Source organism: Melanostigma gelatinosum (assembly GCF_949748355.1).
Source record: "Melanostigma gelatinosum genome assembly, chromosome: 4".
In the NCBI taxonomy this organism is placed as follows: Eukaryota; Metazoa; Chordata; class Actinopteri; order Perciformes; family Zoarcidae; genus Melanostigma; species Melanostigma gelatinosum.
Genome location: NC_136637.1, coordinates 6,200,658 through 6,218,393, shown reverse-complemented (window position 1 = coordinate 6,218,393; position 17,736 = coordinate 6,200,658). Strand labels below are relative to the sequence as shown.

At 47.0% G+C, this 17,736-nt stretch overlaps 1 protein-coding gene across 4 annotated transcripts in view; it reads left to right on the top strand.

Moving 5' to 3' along the window:
* sned1 (sushi, nidogen and EGF-like domains 1) overlaps positions 1–17,736 on the top strand; it is a 24,359-nt gene continuing 6,623 nt past the window's right edge. For 2 of the 4 annotated variants that reach the window (XM_079267736.1, XM_079267733.1), the window contains exons 1-24: positions 1–492; positions 6,705–6,992; positions 7,776–7,916; positions 8,065–8,227; positions 8,339–8,464; positions 8,735–8,848; positions 9,405–9,518; positions 10,072–10,185; positions 10,742–10,789; positions 10,890–11,000; positions 12,394–12,486; positions 12,632–12,766; positions 13,084–13,203; positions 13,522–13,638; positions 14,503–14,646; positions 15,063–15,236; positions 15,372–15,485; positions 15,585–15,701; positions 15,829–15,942; positions 16,061–16,177; positions 16,294–16,581; positions 16,684–16,867; positions 17,116–17,228; positions 17,545–17,736. The exon at positions 17,545–17,736 is cut by the window's right edge and continues 87 nt beyond it. In XM_079267736.1, coding sequence (XP_079123862.1) covers positions 274–492; positions 6,705–6,992; positions 7,776–7,916; positions 8,065–8,227; positions 8,339–8,464; positions 8,735–8,848; positions 9,405–9,518; positions 10,072–10,185; positions 10,742–10,789; positions 10,890–11,000; positions 12,394–12,486; positions 12,632–12,766; positions 13,084–13,203; positions 13,522–13,638; positions 14,503–14,646; positions 15,063–15,236; positions 15,372–15,485; positions 15,585–15,701; positions 15,829–15,942; positions 16,061–16,177; positions 16,294–16,581; positions 16,684–16,867; positions 17,116–17,228; positions 17,545–17,736 — 3,460 coding nt within the window. In that variant the 5' untranslated portion in view covers positions 1–273. The remainder of the gene's footprint in view (positions 493–6,704; positions 6,993–7,775; positions 7,917–8,064; positions 8,228–8,338; positions 8,465–8,734; positions 8,849–9,404; positions 9,519–10,071; positions 10,186–10,741; positions 10,790–10,889; positions 11,001–12,393; positions 12,487–12,631; positions 12,767–13,083; positions 13,204–13,521; positions 13,639–14,502; positions 14,647–15,062; positions 15,237–15,371; positions 15,486–15,584; positions 15,702–15,828; positions 15,943–16,060; positions 16,178–16,293; positions 16,582–16,683; positions 16,868–17,115; positions 17,229–17,544) is intronic. The other 2 variants (XM_079267735.1, XM_079267734.1) reach the window with 2 other exon arrangements.

Sequence of the window (17,736 nt, the reverse complement as noted above, 5' to 3'; positions counted from 1 at the left end):
GCTCATGCAGTACCCAGCAGCAAGCAGAATGCAAGGAATCTACAGTATTCCCCCGTCTCACACAAGAAGCCCCGTTCACTACTAAAGGACAAGAGAGGGGAGTGAGAGGCAGAGCCAGAGAGCAGTCAGGGGAGGATTCAGACTGCTGTGCTTCAGAAGGAGGAACGTACGCTCTTGTCCTGTTCTGCTGTGCTCCTGTTGCCTCAGGTGTGCGTGCTCCTCCCTCCCCACCGCGGTGCCCGCTGTCAGCTCCATCCCTGGGTGGCTGAGGCCATGGTGTTGGTGCTGCGAGCCCTGCTGCCCTGCTTCTGCACGCTGCTCTCCCTGAACCTGCTGCCTGGAGTGGAACCCGCCGTGCCCCTGGAGGACTTCTACCCCTTTGACCAGGACATGGGGGACTCCCAGACCAACGCTCAGGACGACGGAGGCTCCAGGCTCGTGCAGATCTCCGTTGCTTTCCCCTTCTTTGGAGACAAGCACACGGGACTCTACGTGAGTACAGAGCACTGTGTGTTTACTGATGTTTATATGTGTGTGTGTTTATGTCTTCATATTTCAGCGTGTACAGTTATGTGTGTGCATGCACTTTGCAGTTGGCAATTGAAACTGACATGGTGTGGATTGTATAAGAGCCTCAGGGATAGGAGATTTGGCGCGCAGCCAAATACTACATCGCAGCGCCCTTTGAGAGTTTGTATGTGTGTGTGCGCTCACAAGCTCCGGTGTGTAACTTCATTTGTAGAATATCGTGTTTACCCCCCCCACCCACCCAGGGGCGGAATCATAATCCTCGATGACATTCTCTTCACTTTACATCTGCCCTCCTCGCACTCTCAAGTGCGCCGAGGGAGAGTGCGAGAGAGAAACTATTAGCAGAACAGTGGCGAGCCCTGTTCCAGTAGGTCCACGATGAGCTGTTAAAGGAAATGACAGGTTGTGTTCTTACTGCTGGCGCGGAGCATCTGTGAGCAGTTTTCAGAGGGAGTTGTGGGGGGAAATGTGCACGCCGGAGAGCTCACGGGAGGAAGCTGAATGGTTTGACAAGGATCCTCGCGCACCACAGTGAAACACACTTTGATCTGTCTTTTGTCATGTATTGGGTTCGGTTCCAGCGCACGGAAAGGCAGAGCTCCCTTATATCAACACCACCTGTTGTGGTTTATGCACCCGCGTTCGTTCCCCTCCTCCCCCCCTCCAAACCATGGGCAGGGGAGCCCGAGGAACCATGGCAACAATGGGCAAGGTCAAAGGTCATCTTTCTAATCTAAGCGTCTGCGCCAAAGGGGGTGAGGTCAGTCTCCCAATGAAGACATTTTTAAAACTCTCGTGCACCCACACGCCATGCACGGACAGCGGCAGTGTGTCAGTGGTCTGGAGCTCCTGTATATCCCAGTTGCATTCACATTGTGTGTTCTTCCCAGTTTTTGCAATGAACTCCGTTGCCAAATTAGACAAGATAAGACTAGATAAGATAAGTAACTGGTTGCTTGGCTTGTTGATCTTGTCATCTTATTACGTAGAGATAAAAATCAGAGAACTCCACTCCGAAGTGCGGTGTGTTAGATGCGATCTGATATCCTGTGGCTCGCCCTGCATCTCATTGGGCTGCGATTCTGTAGTCACGCGAGGCGTAACAGATTGTGACAGGCACTTGAAATTACAGTCACGCTCATTTGAAATGCCTCACCTGAATTCATTAAACATCTGCTGTAAAGCGTGCGGACCACATGGTGATCCCTGCCACCAGAGACCTGCTTTGAACAGTTAATATTTCAGTGAGGAAGGGGGGGGGCTACATTTGTGTGAGGAGTTTCTCTCGCAGGAGTTTGTTCCAAGCCTCTGGGCTACTGCCGCATGGAAGCCGGAGAACCAAACTGAATTTAGACGGTCTGTGAGTGCTGCCTCATTTTATTGTCATAACTGATTCTGTTCATCAGAACGCATACCGTGAAACCCCTCACAGCAGATCCCTTTAAACCCTCAACTATCAGCCTTTGTCCCTTCCGGAAGACATCTTCTTTTTAGCAGTTCTGATCGAGATAGACAGCAGTGGATTTAAAGACTGCCACAGCCATGTGACTTTTGGTCACAGAAGTCATATCAACAGACGCTAGAAATGCCTGTACAAACATGGTCCCCCCCCCCCCCGCCCCCCGCCCCCGCCCCAGTCCCACTTGTGCCTGCTGGTAACCAGGCTGTCCCTCTGTTATGGTTTGTGTCTGGGAGTTTTCACATGTTGCTGGGATCTCTCCTCCTCCAGGTCCCCCTCCCCTCCTCCCACGCCTCAGATAACATGGCAGGGGTCTTCCCCCTGGAACTGTCCAGCTGCTTTATTAGAGAAATGACCAATCACTTTAACAGAACACAGATGTATCTGCAAAGCGTCTTCGGAGCTCCTAAACAATGCGGTTCGCGGGTTCACTCCTCTTACGGCCGGCCAGTGTAAAGAACATGAAGGAGGATGTCCACGGTCAGAGAAGAAGGAACACGAGTTTAAAAGCAGATGTGACAATAGATCGTTACGATCAAAGGTATTTACTGTAGATACATGAACTCACGGACAGATGGAAACCTGTGAGCTCGCTGTGTGTGTTTGTATCCCCAAACGTGTCATTTGTAGTATTCAAATCTGCAAGAATATGTATTTAGAATTAAACTACATTTAAACCAAATTCAAATATATTTTTGAAAAAGATCCTGCCAAGAACGTGCTAAAGTGTAACTGCACTCTTCACACATTGCACATCTGCTAGTGCTCATCTGCTCTTCAAAAGAGCTTCAACACTTCAGTTTGAGCCTTTTTCATTCACTGACTTTCACTCACCACTATGTATGGCCCAAAGATGTGCGCATCAACTTATTATTCTTTGTACTCTGCATGGGTGCTTTTTATATGCATGTGTGGGATGAGAGACGTGGCTGAGTGATGTTAGAAACGCTTCGTCCCCCATGGACGAGATATGTCTGCACGTACTTTAAAATGCCGTAAAGTCTTAAAGTCAGCGATGCACTTCAAAGGAGCAGCTTTCTTGTGGAGAGTTAGGTGAGGGGATTGACGCCACTCTCATGTCTGTCTGTTAACTATGAAGCTGCAGCCGGGAGATGGTTAGCTTAGCTGAGCACAAACACCGCAAGCTTGTTTGTGTAAAAAGAACAAGTTGTGGTTTTACGGGATGGTTTGTCTCTGCTGGTTTCCTTGTAAGCTCGCAGTGATGACAAGACTCCCGGAAGTCTTCCAGCCAAGAAATAGTCTTGTACATGTTCTCATCTGACTATCGGCAAGATCACAAATATGAGTATTTCCCAAAATATCAAGCTATTCGATTAAGACTTTAAGCCAATCATTAGAAGTCATGATTTTGGTTTCTTTGTGCAGCACGTACCTTTCTTTCTAGTTCCAGGCTTTTCAACAGAAACAGGAAACAATATTCTTAACTTTTTGGTTTTTTAAACTGATCACAAATGAGTTGTAATTGTCTTAAAATCCAACTTTCTTAACGTAAAATCACTTGATGGAAGTATTTTTCCTCTGTAATTCTATACTATGTGCTTTGCAAATTATAATTGTAGTTGAATACATTATCACTACACCAAACCTCCACATCACTTGCACCATGGAAGTTGTATTAGAGTCCCTCCACACTGTTCCAGTGAGGATTTATTGCCTCCATGTAACCTCTTTGGAGAACACGTTGATCCGTGGCTATAAGGAGACAGGCCCAGGGCACATAATGTAATCACTTCCTTCGGTCTCGTCAAATAATTGCACAAGCTTGTAACTGTGAAACCTCCGTATTTGACAGGGAAAAACGAATGTTTTCCTGCGCTGATCCACGGGCACCTTCTTCATTCAGGGGGTTTGCTTTGGCTTGACTTAAGCCAGATGAAAGTTTATTTTTGTCCATAAAATGCTTGGCCCTAAAGAAAACCACCCAAGCAAAAATCCCAGATATATCCGGCAGAAGAAGTCCCAAAAACAATAACAGGGGAGTCGTAGTGTGGAGTGGCACCATTGAGAGCGAGAGGAAGAAATACAGGGGGGGGGGGGGGGGGGGGGTTGACTAATCGCACCTCTCTCTGACCTTGGTCATGTTACAACATAACACAAGGCAGCTCTGAACCCATTCACACTCTCACATGAGTGTGATGCATACCACCCTTCACTGGATGAGAAGAATAAAAGTATGTGATATGATGCAAAGAAAGAGAGGTTCTGAGTTCTGTTTTAAATCCCTCTCAGGTCATTGCCATGTCAAAGTAGTCCCCTAGAAAATATGAACAAGAAATACACTTGTTTAAACAGTTCCAGATGCTACTACAGATTGGATTAGGCGATGAAACATATTCCAGCGTTGGGGTGTGAACTCTACTTGGTGTTCAGCATGATTTCCTGCCCTCATTCTGCTGTGAGATGGGTGACTTCCAGACCGCTGCCACCACAGGTCTCTCATTAGTGGGTATGTGGGTGTGGGATGTTTGTAGTTCATGTACATCCTATCATTCATCCAGCCCTGTGCCCTCTCTCCTGTTTTTCTCCCGGTATCAGATGGCGCTCTGGCTGACCCCTGGGCCCAGCCCCTGCAAGTCGGTCCTCTTTTTTTTCTTCTTCCCCCTACATCAGCCCCGTTCTCACCACATCACGCTGATGCTGAGGGGAAGACTGTGGTCGGGCAATTAACTGAGCCCCTGTGCCGTGCCAAACAAAACTTCCTCTGCTGTTTTTACAGCAAGGTCCTTTAAATTATGGTTTTCATACATGCGGGGAGCGAAGGCGAGCCTGCCGATGCTGCGTTGTCGCCGTCACGTGGCACTCGGCTTGAGCGCGGAGAGGCAAAGTTCACGCCAGCGATTAGAAGAAATAGAAAGGTGCCATGGGGGGGGGATATCTCCCCTTGTTGATAGGATCCAGAAGTGATATATAAATGAAAGGTCTGTCACGTAGAGTTCAACCTTTCAGCCTGTAAAACTTTCCTCTCCACTCAGGTTTGGAGGCTTGTGTCTTAGGATGTTCAAAATGTAGTGCAGTGGCTGATCGCACCTCCCCTCATGTTTGTGATATAAGGACTCTCTCCATGTATGCTTCACTGCTAAATGTTATTTCATAATCTATCATTGAAATGACCATTTACCAAACTGCCATGTGCTGTTTTAGAGTCACAGAAATCTCTTAATATGTCTTCTCTTCTGGAGACTTTCTCTCCTAAATATCCTCCACCCCGCCTGCAACACACCTCATTTACTTCCTGTACACCAGCTCTCCCTCATATCAATAAGCGGTACCTTTTCCCACAGCTCTCAGTACGTCTTTTACCTTGCACCACGGCAGTGAACCCTCGAGCAAAACATCAACATTGGTCACATTTATTGTCTTGGTTCTGTGGCTTTACGCTTGCAATCCTTATTGTTGCTCCATCACACATTGTAATCCCCTTTTCCAGCTTAAAGCTGTACCATTCAATATTTTTACATTAAAAATGGATTTATTTTTGTATGTTTAAGCGGTTGCTTGTAGTAATACCCACAAATTATTATCACTAACTTCGTTAGTGTTTAGAGCGTGTTTAAGCTCCTGGTTTTGTGTTTTACAGCCTGTAACATCGCCGTTTTGGTTCAATCTCACCACTTCTATCACACTTGTTTCCAGCTGCAGCCCAAAAAAACCTCTGATCAACCAACTGTATACAATCTGCCCAACACCAAACGATGACTAACAACTAGCTGGTGGACATTGTGCTTCATTTAGCAGTCAGATATTTTCCCCTGGAGTTGTTGGAGACCAAATCCGATTTAAAAGGAGAATGAATATCGGGCTTACTTTTGCTCTGTGGAGAGAAGCCCATCTCTAAATGAATGCTCATGGTTTCTCTCTGCTGGATGGGTGAATAGGCATCAGTTTGCACTGCAGACATGTTCGCCATATAACTCTATAAGGTGGTGATGCAATATATCAATGTTGGGTTTACAGCTTGTTCTGCTGCCCTCAAGTGGCTAAAAAGTCAATTAATGCAGCTTTAAGAGTAACAACAGCATGTCAAAATGTATAAAAACCAATCTATGAGAGCAACAAACTAATATTTTAATTGTAAATCTATCTTATAATCTATAACACCCACCTTTGAGAGTGGCAATGGTTGTTGGTTTAATTTCTGTGGATCGACTAATCAGTCATTTGCCAAATTGCTTCAGCGCTACACCGTTCACTGAGCTGTTAAAGTTGATCTTTTAGGAGGTTGATTTCTCTCCATGCTTCGGTATATAGCTGCCGCGCTGACTCTGCATTTCTCACAGAGGAGACATGTGGACAAAGGGCAGCATGGGCTCACGTGTTTGGTTACTTTGCCGTTGGCAGACACCTGTGGATTTAAAGGCCATGGACGTCCTCCTCGGCGTGATGACTTTGTGGGTGCGTGAGCAGCAGAAACTTGGTTTTCTCAGCTGCTGTTATTTCACAGAATGAAGGTAGCGTCTGTTTGCTACATGGGAAGTGCAAACAGCTATTACGGTAGCGGTCGCTGCTGTTTGCCCCGCGAGGTCAGAACACCTCCGGTCATCCACCTCCGCCCTCTTCTCCTCAGCACTTCCACTCTCCGCACGCCTAACCCTACAAACAAGTCACAGTGGCTTCATCTGACACGTGGAGTAAATTATATAACTGTGTGATTCGTCCCATTGACACGCTCTGACCCTGACTCTCTTCTCCTCAGGTTAACAACAATGGCCTCGTGTCTTTCCTGAGGGAGGTGTCTCAGTTCACACCTGTGGCTTTTCCGATCGCCGGGGACAGGAGGGTCGTGGCCCCGTTCTGGGCTGATGTGGACAACCGTCGAGCAGGAAGGGTCTTCTACAGAGAGAGCCGGGATTCCTCCACCCTGAGGAGGGCCTCGGGCGATGTCAAGGCGTACTTCTCAGAGTTCCCCAACTTCAACGCAACGTGGGTCCTCATCGCCACGTGGCACCAAGTTACTTTCTTCGGAGGCAACTCCCTCACACCGGTATAAACTCACTCATACCGTTACAGCTCTCCATCATGTTGTTACTGCTTCAGCAGCTCTGACCCTCTGTGGAAGTTTGAAGTATCTAGATCAGTGATTCCCAAGCAGGGGTACTTGAACCTCAGGGGGTACTTCTACAGTTGCCAAAGGGTATGTGGAAAGATTGTGGAGTATCTCAATTAGCTTGAGAAAAAGATTTGATTTGATTAAAAACAAAGAAAAGTTGATTTATTTGTGTTTTAGGAGTAAAATAACCGTCCCCAAAGAAAATCGTCCTAATTGGTGTGACATCTATAATAAACTGTAGGCTGACTGCACCATACACTGAGTCAGTTGTAACACCATGACACCACGTGTTGCCACTGAGAGTGAATGAAAACTAGTTCACAAGCTATCAGAGAAGTTGAAATGCTAAAAGTACTGATTAAATGGCTAAAAGATCCGGCCTCTGCCACTTCAAGTGGTAGTAGTAAGATTGCATGTGAATGAACACATGTGGAACATGGCGGGTGGTGTTATGGACTCAAGCTCATCTGATAGGGATGAACTACTTGGAGCCACTGGCCTAGATAATCTCAAAGTCCCAGGAAATACAATTTGTAATTGTGAATTTCTCGCCATCTCCCTCGACAACAGGCCCAGATGAGTCTATTTTGTCTCTAGCCTGTCTGAGGTTTAGGAATCTGTGCCGTTAGCACGAGCAGTCTGTCGGATGCATGCATTATTACCGAAGTTCGTGGAAATCAGGAAATGGTTTAACCGAGTCTGTTCCTCTCTACGCAGGTAAATACTTTCCAAGTGGTGCTTATTACCGATGGAGAGCTTTCCTTCACCATATTCCAGTACAATAACATCACTTGGACCACGGGCATGCATACCAGCAGTGGAGGAAACCTGGCTGGGCTGGGTGGGATCGCAGCGCAGGTAAGAACACATTTGTTTGTTTTTCGCTCATCTTAACATCACAACATGTGGTGTGTACAGTATGAACCTGCTTGCTGTGAAGATGCTAACTAAACTTTTCAGATGTCTGAACTCTGATTCAGCCATTTTTTTGTTCCTCTCTTTCCAGGCAGGTTTCAACGCCGGCGATGGAAAGCGCTATTTCAACATCCCCGGCTCCCGCACGGCTGACGTGGTGAACGTTGAGGGAACCACCAACGTGGGCAACCCGGGAAAATGGGTCTTCCGTATAGACGATGCGAACGTGGAAGTGGGTGGCTGCAATGATTCCGGTAAGACCTGGTTCTTAGAGATTAGTTCTTCATAAAACATTTGCTACTTCAAGGATTCCTGTTACCTCTCTCTCTCTCTCTCTCTCTCTCTCTCTCCCTCCCTCCCCCCAGCTTCAGTGTGCCCCCACCTGCGACCGTGTCTGAACGGAGGACAGTGCATCGACGACTGCATCACAGGCAACCCCTCCTTCACCTGCTCCTGCTTGGCCGGCTTCACCGGCCGGCGGTGCCAGATCGGTGAGTTACGGCTGTTCCGTTGGGCTCGGAACACACGGCACGCTGTGAATGAATAACTGTCCACCTGAGATCAGCCAGGAAAAACAATGTCAATCTGTGAAAAAAAAAGACTGGGATTCACCTGACGTGCCAGAGGAAATTTCCTTCATACCTGTATCAGCTTCATGCAAATCCGTTGCATTCTCCTCCGACATAACCTAACTGACCTTTGGTTTTCGTGTGATGAATAGAGTCACACAACCTCCTTTGTTTTCCTCCCTGTCTCTGTAGATGTCGATGAGTGTGCCTCAAGTCCTTGCCAGAACGGAGGGACTTGTGAAGACCAGATTAATAGTTTCCTATGTCACTGTCCACCTGGATACACTGGGATTCAGTGTGAAACAGGTACAAAACACGCTCCCCTTAATGCTGGCATATACTGCGGTTACAATTGCATTTTGTATTCCCTTTTTCCAGAATACCTTCTGTAGAATTACATCAACATTTCTCATATTTAAAGTCACAGCATGTACAACAAACCCACATACAGTTTATATCATTTTACACATTAGTCAAATACCCCAGAACATGTTGGTCTGACACTTTTACTGTACTTTTCCACACTTCTTCTTTGACCCTGTGCATGCACTAAATATAGACTGAAAGACCTGGAAAAACTTTGATGAATTAAGGTATTTTGTGCCTCATTAAGCAGTTTACACACACACACACACACACAAAAGTGTTTTCGATGAAGTATTTGACAATATCTTGGTCCAGCCTCTCTGGAGCTCCTGTGCCTATTCCCACAGTCCAGCCTGTGGAGATGTATCAAACCTCTTCCTTTCACAGCCAGCAGCACATACTTGCAGAGTGAGTGGAGCAGTGTGGCGGATATATTAATCAGCTGAGTAAATATTCCATGAGCGTGTCTCTCTGTCCCTGTGTGTGTGTGTTACAGACATTGACGAGTGCAAAGACAGACCGTGCCTCAACAACGCGCTGTGTGTTCAAGGCACTGGCAGTTTCACCTGTGTGTGTGAACCGGGGTACACTGGTGTCCTGTGTGAGACAGGTGAGCAGGGCTTTTTCACAGTCCGGAGGAAAAGTAGGCATCTCCCTCCGGAGGAAATATTTTCTGCTGCTTTCTCCATCAAACTCAGTCATTTTGGCAGTTTGTCCAAAGAGTTCCCCAGTCTATCGAAAAAAAATAGCTCCAAGTTGAAGTTAAGGTTGAATTCATTCGCAAACAACTCTTTTTTTCCCCTCTGGTCACACAACGTGGCAGTGAACCACAGTGAGAAAGTTCACTGAAGCCAGGTTGGTTTTCCAAAAAGACATTAAGTGATCTGCTTCCTCTTGTGATTGATTGTTGATGAAACTTGAACCCAGTGGGGAATTGAATTATCAGGCCCTGCACAGTTCATGAATCCTTGTATCTACATGAGACGGGATTACTCCTAATGCCAGACACCTGGTCAATGAAACCCTCTGCTCTCAATCCGGCTCAATGTCTTGCCTTACACAACCACATCTTGCCTTTCCATGTGAAAATTCTTAATATGAAACAGAATCAACGGCGGATAAACTTCTCTCGTCTGATTCGCTGGCTTTTGTGCACCCTCCAGACATCAATGAATGCGAGTCGCAGCCCTGTCTGAACGGAGGAGAGTGCGTCGATCAGGTGGCCAACTTCACCTGTATTTGTCCTGCCGCCTTCACCGGAGCGCTCTGCGAGACAGGTGACTTGAATTCACTATCTAATGGTGACATTGGTTCAAATTTACCACAAACATTTCTTTCTTTTCTATGATGCAATTTCTTGTTACCGACATACCAATATATTTGTGATGTTTGTGAATATTGCAGAATGATCAGTCAGGCTGTTATTATTACACTTATGTTCTATATTTCTCATGCACTGTATCGCATCTTTCTCACTTGCCTCTAGTTGGAGATATCTAGTCTTGCAGATAGTTTTGGTTTTATTTGCTCAGGTTTTGAGATATCTGTCTGATATCTGCTGCCACTCCAATACAATGGAGGTGAATGGAATTTTTTAGCTTCCACAGGGGAAAAAAAGAAAGTGTTAAAAGTAATTTATATCGCTTGATCAGAGCAACAGGGACACATTTTCTTAGATTTAACATTTTCAATGCCGTGATTCCTTTATATCCATGGTCTTTTGGAGGCAGCATATATCTGAGAGACAGGTGTCTCCTAACCTGGGCAAATAAACCTGCTTACCACCAGAGGTAAGCCTTTAACCCTTTAAAGCACGTTCTCTTCCTCTCTCAGAGTTGGTGGTGCTGCAGGTCAATTCAACCGAGGCGGAAAACCAAACAGGTAAAAGCACGTACAGCTTAAGCTCTGCCAGTTTCATTTATTTTTGTATTCCTGTGCAGTTTGATTATTACACCGCCTGTCATGCTTTCCCCATATGCAGCCGCGTGTGAGGAGGACGACTGCACGAAGCACCGGAATTGTGAAGACGCCGGCGGCTCGGGAGCCTACAACTGCACGTGTGCTCCAGGCTTCTATGGTGATGAGTGTGAAGGTATTGTACACTTTTGGCCCGGCTGGCGCTCACTGCAGGCAGCTGGGCAGGTAGGGAGCAGGTTTTAAAGAGGAGCTGTGCTATCCCACAGGAATTTGGAGCTCTGCTGCTGTGATGATGGATTATTGTAATTATCAAAACTGTCACGGCCTCGCCCAGTTTACTACGGGAACCAGTCGCTTGATGTTGCGAATAATTGTTTTATAGCTCATTTTATTAGTTTACCAACAAGAGGAAGTGCTTTGTCTAGACTTAAAAAGGCCTGTTTATGAGTCAAAGCCGCTCTTTGGTATTCAGGTCATTTCTTCAGACAGAGCTGTTGAAATATGCGCGCTTCCACACCGCTACTGGCTCCTCTGGAAGTCGGCCATCACACCACACCATGGTTTCAAGCACACAGCTGCTGCTTGCATAACCGTAGGGCACTAAATATGTAAAACGCTATCATCCTCAGCTAATGCTTCATACCTTCCTTTCATAAATGCTTATTAAGTCATTTCATATTACGCTTGATGTCTGCATATTTGTTTTAGGAAATAACTAGTGAGCCATTGAAAGCTAATTCCGGCTCCCATGAGAGGTTAGTGTCACCCTCTGATAGCAGTGTTTTCTTTTTTTCTTCTCCACCAAAAGCTTTTTAATAGTAATTGAGCTATTGCAAATGCATGCTACTGCTCACCCTTGAGCTGAAATATCTCTCAGTGCTTATGTAGGCTCTCTTAAATCTCCCAAATACTTTCCTGCCTGGCTCACTTGGACGGCACAGTGGAAAAAGTAGCACGATCCTCCAAGGAAGAGAAAGTAGTGGGACTCAGAAGTGCCTAATCAGGGCTCCCAGATCAAAGGGCCCGGGCTGCACAGGTGGCCAATGAAAGTGGCTCTTGTAAATTAACAATCCATTAATTTCCCTCGGGGGCCGTGCGTTCTGGTCACAAAATATGCTCCATATCATCAGAAAAATAATACCCTCCACCGAGCAGCCGGGACTTCAAAGGGGAAGCCTTTCTTCTGCTGCGATACGGCCACGTCCTTTGATCCGCTGCTGCAATTAGGAAGGAGAGGAAAATAAAAAACATCCTTCCAATTTGTACGGAGCGGATGTGCAGCGTGCTGACTGGTGATCGTCTGGTCCCGTGCACTTTGTTGGAGACGATTAGGGGAAGAGAAATGACAGCGAATCAATGCATGGTTTACAGTATAGCAGATGAAAGACGCTCCACATATGTTACACATGTTGAACTTTATACCCTCCGCCTGTGTTTACGCGTAGGCCAATACTGAAAACTTAACATCATACTTGCTTTCAAGTAGCTGGAGCAAACTTTCCAGCTTTGAGCCTCTCTCTCTCCCTCCCTCCCTCTCTCTGTCTCTCCCTCTCTTCCTGTGTCTGCAGAGGAATGTCTTTGCCAGAATGGGGGTGTCTGTGTGGACATCAATGGGACTTGTGAATGCCCTTCAGGCTACACAGGACTCTACTGTCAGTTTGGTGAGTATGATACGTATAATCCTATCAGGTGTCTTACAAGAGCTTGGATTCATGTTGAAAGAAAAAGAAACGTGGGTCGCTGTAAGATCACAAATGTCTCAAACCAGAAATTGCGAACCTGCCATTCACAATGCCTTCCTCTCAGAAGTAACCCAGACGCCATGCAGTAACAGCAGGCCGTGTCCTGATGGCGGTCCTTGCTTGGAGTACGGAGGGACCTACCTGTGCACATGTCAGACTAGTGCAGCAGAGCTGGACCACAAGGACTTCTACCCCTATGGTAAGGCACCGACCGAACACGGCAGTTCGCAGCTATGCGTCACTGCGTGAGCAGCTGGTTTCTACGGCGACAAACACACTGGTCTCTACATGTGTCACTTTGTGTTTCAGAGGGAATGGTCACATTTTCAGTTTGCATTTACGATGTGCAGGAACATTTCAAAGTGATTTTGCATTTGCTCCAATCATAAATTGACAAATAATCGATGTGGGGGAGGGGGGGGGGGGGGGGTCCAACCAAGCCCACATGCTCGAATACATTTAACGAGGTTTCTCAGTGCAATGGAACACAGTCAAGTCTCGGTGTGTGTTTTTCAGTACAGCCCCGATCGGTCTGCGACTCCTCTCCGTGTCTGAATGGGGGCTACTGCTACGAGCGGGACGGAGGCTACACCTGCGAATGCAAATACGGATACTTGGGGAAGCACTGTGAAAAAGGTAGCATTATTGATGTAAATAAAAGAATAACTTCACATGAACTTACGAAGTGCCTTTGTCAAAACATCCTTCTTTTATTACTCGGGCTCAAACCCAGCTTTTAATGCACCAGGAAACATGCCATTACTGGCATTTGAGATCTGCTTGAGATATCAAAGCGCCGAAAGGCTTATGATAAGTTGTTCTTATGACTGCGTTATGACCTTTTTTTCCTGAATTATGACTTGAATTGCAATGTGCTGGAAGTGATTTATTTTTTTCGTGATTAAAAGCCGGTCTCTGCTTCAAGGATTCCCTTCTCCCTGTCTCCCCCTCCAGTTAGACTCAATACCTGTGCTTCTGGCCCCTGCCGCAACGGAGGCTCCTGTAAGGAAGAGGGAGGGAGCTACAGATGTGTGTGTCCTTACAGATTCACTGGAAAACACTGTGAAGTGGGTGAGTGCCACCCTTGAGTAATATTCAATACATTTTGTACTCTGTGCACAAACGTTTGTTCTTGAAAGCATTTCAGTAGAAAGGCACAGAAAGCAATCTAATCGCCAGGAACCCCCCCCCAGTGCTTTGAATGCTCTTAATACTGGTATTAGTGTTTGGATGAGTCACATATTTGTAAAACTAAGTGAGCAGAACAGATTTGTAGGATCAAAAGTAGGCAGAGACTGTTGTCAATGTTTGGTTCTGTTGAAACCGATTGAGGCACAAGTTACAGTCTTTGCCATATTTTGCAATATTTTGCCAAGGTCATGAAAACGCCTTTTTTCATCTTCCGAACATCACCAGAATTCGACAACGTAACTCGGAGCAATGCTGAAATGATGACACGTGCTTTTATTACAAGTCACTTCGATTACTGCAACAGTCGTTGTATTGGGCTCCCTCCGAGGTTTTTAAGAAGGTTACGTTTATCTTTTAGAACTGAATGTAAAGTGATTTTACTTTACATTAACGTGGCACCTTCCTCTGTCAGCGACTGCCTTTCATCTTATTGTCCAACATCTGATCTTCTTTTTAGATGTTCATTTAGAAGTAGCTGTTTTTAACGGTGGAATACCCTCCTCTTGGATCTTAGACCAGAGACCTTCGTTAGTAACGGGGTCATTTGTTAAATTGTAATTTCCGGTCACATGGCGGATACGCAAATGATTTTTCACCTTTGTTAACATTGTGAGATACGGAGTTGGGCCTTATGGGAGGTCTACATTCTCTGAGTGACGTTCTAGTCTTTGGTATCGTTATCAAACATGTTACTTCTTGTTCTTGTCCTGATTATTATTACTCAGTGTGTATGTTTCCTTGCAGGGAAGCCAGACCCCTGTGCCTCCAGCCCGTGTCTGAATGGGGGGACATGTTTCCACTACATAGGAAAGTACAAATGTGAATGCACAGAGGCCTTCAGCGGCAGGCACTGTGAAAGAAGCAGGAGCTCAGTACAAACCCCCGCAGGTAAGCAGACTGTGTGTCACCACACAATAATGTCCAGATCTCGATGCTGTAGTTTGTGTGACACTGACTTCAATAGATTGGCACAGGCAGGGGATATCCTGAGCTGTTGAGTGTAGAGGTACTGGCTGTCCATCTGAGGATACTTTTAGCAGTGTTGCTGCACTGGAGGCCCCACATTTACAGATATAGAGCGGCTACACAACCTATATAAAGTACGCCCCGATGATTCATGTCTGCGTGCTCCAACAGCATGCTGGGGATAATTTTAGGAGGACAAAAACAGAGAGGCTGGATGGAAAACACCTCCGTTGCTGTTAGCATGTTCCTGGATGAGCTCCTTTAAGCCCCGGCGTCTGTGAGCTTGCGTCACGATGCAAGACGAGCTGACATTAGCAACGTGTTTGTATTCATTTCAGCGCTTGGCTGCGGGCTGCCTCCACAAGTGAAGCACGCCGAGGTGCAGTTCTCCTCAACAACAACCGGCTCCATGGCGGTCTACATATGCCACTCAGGCTTCATATCTGTGCCCAGAGCCACCCAGAGCATCTGTGGCATTCAGGGAGACTGGAGCCAGCCACCCATTTGTGAGGGTGTGTAACATACACCGGCACATGGACACACACTCTGAGCAAAAACTGTCTTTTAATGATTCCTGAAAAGTCCTAATAGATGACATTACAGTAATTACAAAAGTGTCCTAATTTCTTCATTCCCCATCATTACAGAGATGAATGGATGCCTGTCACAGCCTTGTCTTAATGCCGGTACATGTCGGAACCAGGTCGGATCCTACCAGTGTGAGTGCGCTGATGGCTTCACTGGACACCGCTGTCAGACAGGTAAAGCCAGATCATAGTCGTCTAATATTAATGCAAAAAATTCAGTGCATGCACACACACTTGACCTTCCTGTGTATACGTGTGTGTCGTCTCCCTTAGTAGAAATAAACAGATGCCTGTCGGAACCCTGCAAGCACGGGGGGACATGTGAGGACCGGCCCGGCTCCTACGCGTGTCAGTGTTCTCAAGGCTTCAAAGGCCAGAACTGTGAAATAGGTACAATGTTCATGCGATCTGTTGCATGGCTTTTGAAATCTCATGGCTTTTGAAAGCTTATGCATTTTGTTTGCGTACAGATTGTACAGGACAGCTATCAAATTCGACTGTACATATCTGTGTGCAGAGCAGGACGGGTGTGAGTCCAACCCGTGTCGAAATGGAGGCGCGTGTCGAGGTTACAGGCGGGATTATTTGTGCGCATGCAAAGACGGCTTCTTTGGGGACCAGTGCCAGATGTGTAAGTGGCTTCGCATCGACTCACGAGTCTGTCAAAGGCAAAATTCACACAACTTGCACTCAGTCGCACAAAGACATGAACCGAGCCGTACTAAGTGCTTGTCTCTGTCACCCCCAAGTGGAGAACCCGTGCGTACTGCAGCCTTGTGGAAACCGTGGCCTCTGCAGGAGTGACAAGAGAGGGAACTACAACTGCGTTTGCAGAGTCGGACACACCGGCAAAGACTGTGAGAAAGGTCAGTGAGAGTCACACTACCCCCGTGCTCTCTGTCGCTCGTCCTCTGCATTGCAAAGACAACTCTGTAATTATTTAATGAATGAATTTGACATGTAAGGTTGCCACTGTTCCCAGACCTGTTGCCTCCCTCCGGTCTCCATGTGCTGCGCGTGGAAGAGAACGAGGTGGAGCTGCGCTGGGACGAGCCGGAGCCCTCACACAGCCTGATGAGCGGGTTCCTTGTCATGTACGGTCCCCTGGGCTGGAGCAACCCCAAAACTGACATGCTGGAGAGGCAGCAGTCCTCCCACGTCATGCGAGGCCTGGTGCCCGGCCTGCTGTACAACATCTCCACCTTCTCCATCAAACGCAACACCAACAGCAACGACAACAGCCAGCCTGCCACCGCACTCATACGCACCAGTGAGCGCACTCTTTAATGCCGTATTAGTAAGAAAAACGCTTCTGGGGAAAGTGTTGCCCTCTGTGTGCGGATGCGTTTTCATGTGTGTGCTTCTGTGCTAGGACCTGAGCCGGTGGAGCAGCTTCAGGTGGTCAACGTGTCGTCCTCTCAGGTGTGGCTGAGCTGGCTGGTTCAGGCGGCTCGTCATGCGGCCGTCAGCAGGGTGCACGTGTCTCTGTTGCCCTCAGGCGTCGGCGAGGCTCGCACCGCCGTGCTCAACACCAGCACCACGGAGCACAGCTTCAGGTGAGGTTCTGCACTGCGCTACAAACACTGACAACCCAGAGGTTCAACGTGATGCACTGACCTGCAGCATCCTGTGTGTCCACTAAATGGTGCTGATGAGGTGCTGCACTTTAAATGGCTGTGGGTGATATATCGTTCAGCCAGTAGAGGGCGCTATTTAATCATTGTTTGAGGCCCTCGACAGTATTATAAGGATGATGTCAGGTATTTTTAGTTTGCTGCAGTAGCATTTTCTTTCTGTTTCCCAGTTCGTTACTCCCTGGTCAGATGTACACGTTGGACGTGTTGACTCAAAGTGGAATCAGACCGGATGAGTTTCCCTCCACCAGCCACTCAGCTGGACCACTGCAATTCTGGACAAGTAGGTCACATGTCATCATTCAGAGGTTATTAGAACGATAATAACACGAGCGCTCGCCGGCTGACTAGATGCTAGTGTGTTAGGGATGCCGAGTCTAATTTTAAAATGCAATGCAGGTCGATGCGCATATCATTTATTGTGCAAATGCTGTAAACGTTTGTCACATGTTTGTTTATTTAATCAACACAATTGTGTGACAACTGGTCAGCTGATAATCGTATTAAGCATTAATCCATGTATTGTCTTCTTTACCTCATCCTCCATCCTCACGCTGCCCATGAAACAATGTGACCATCTACATGTGTTTTTCCCTCAGGGCCTCTCCCCCCACAGAACCTCTCCCTGTCACATGTGACCACTAACTCAGCCCTGATCACCTGGAGCCGCCACCAGAGAAACGTCCCAGATGGCTTCGTGGTCAACGTGACCCGAGGGTTGAACACCAGGAGTCGCTTCCTGCCCAACGGGAAATTAGGATCGTATACCCTGCGCGAACTGACGCCAGGAC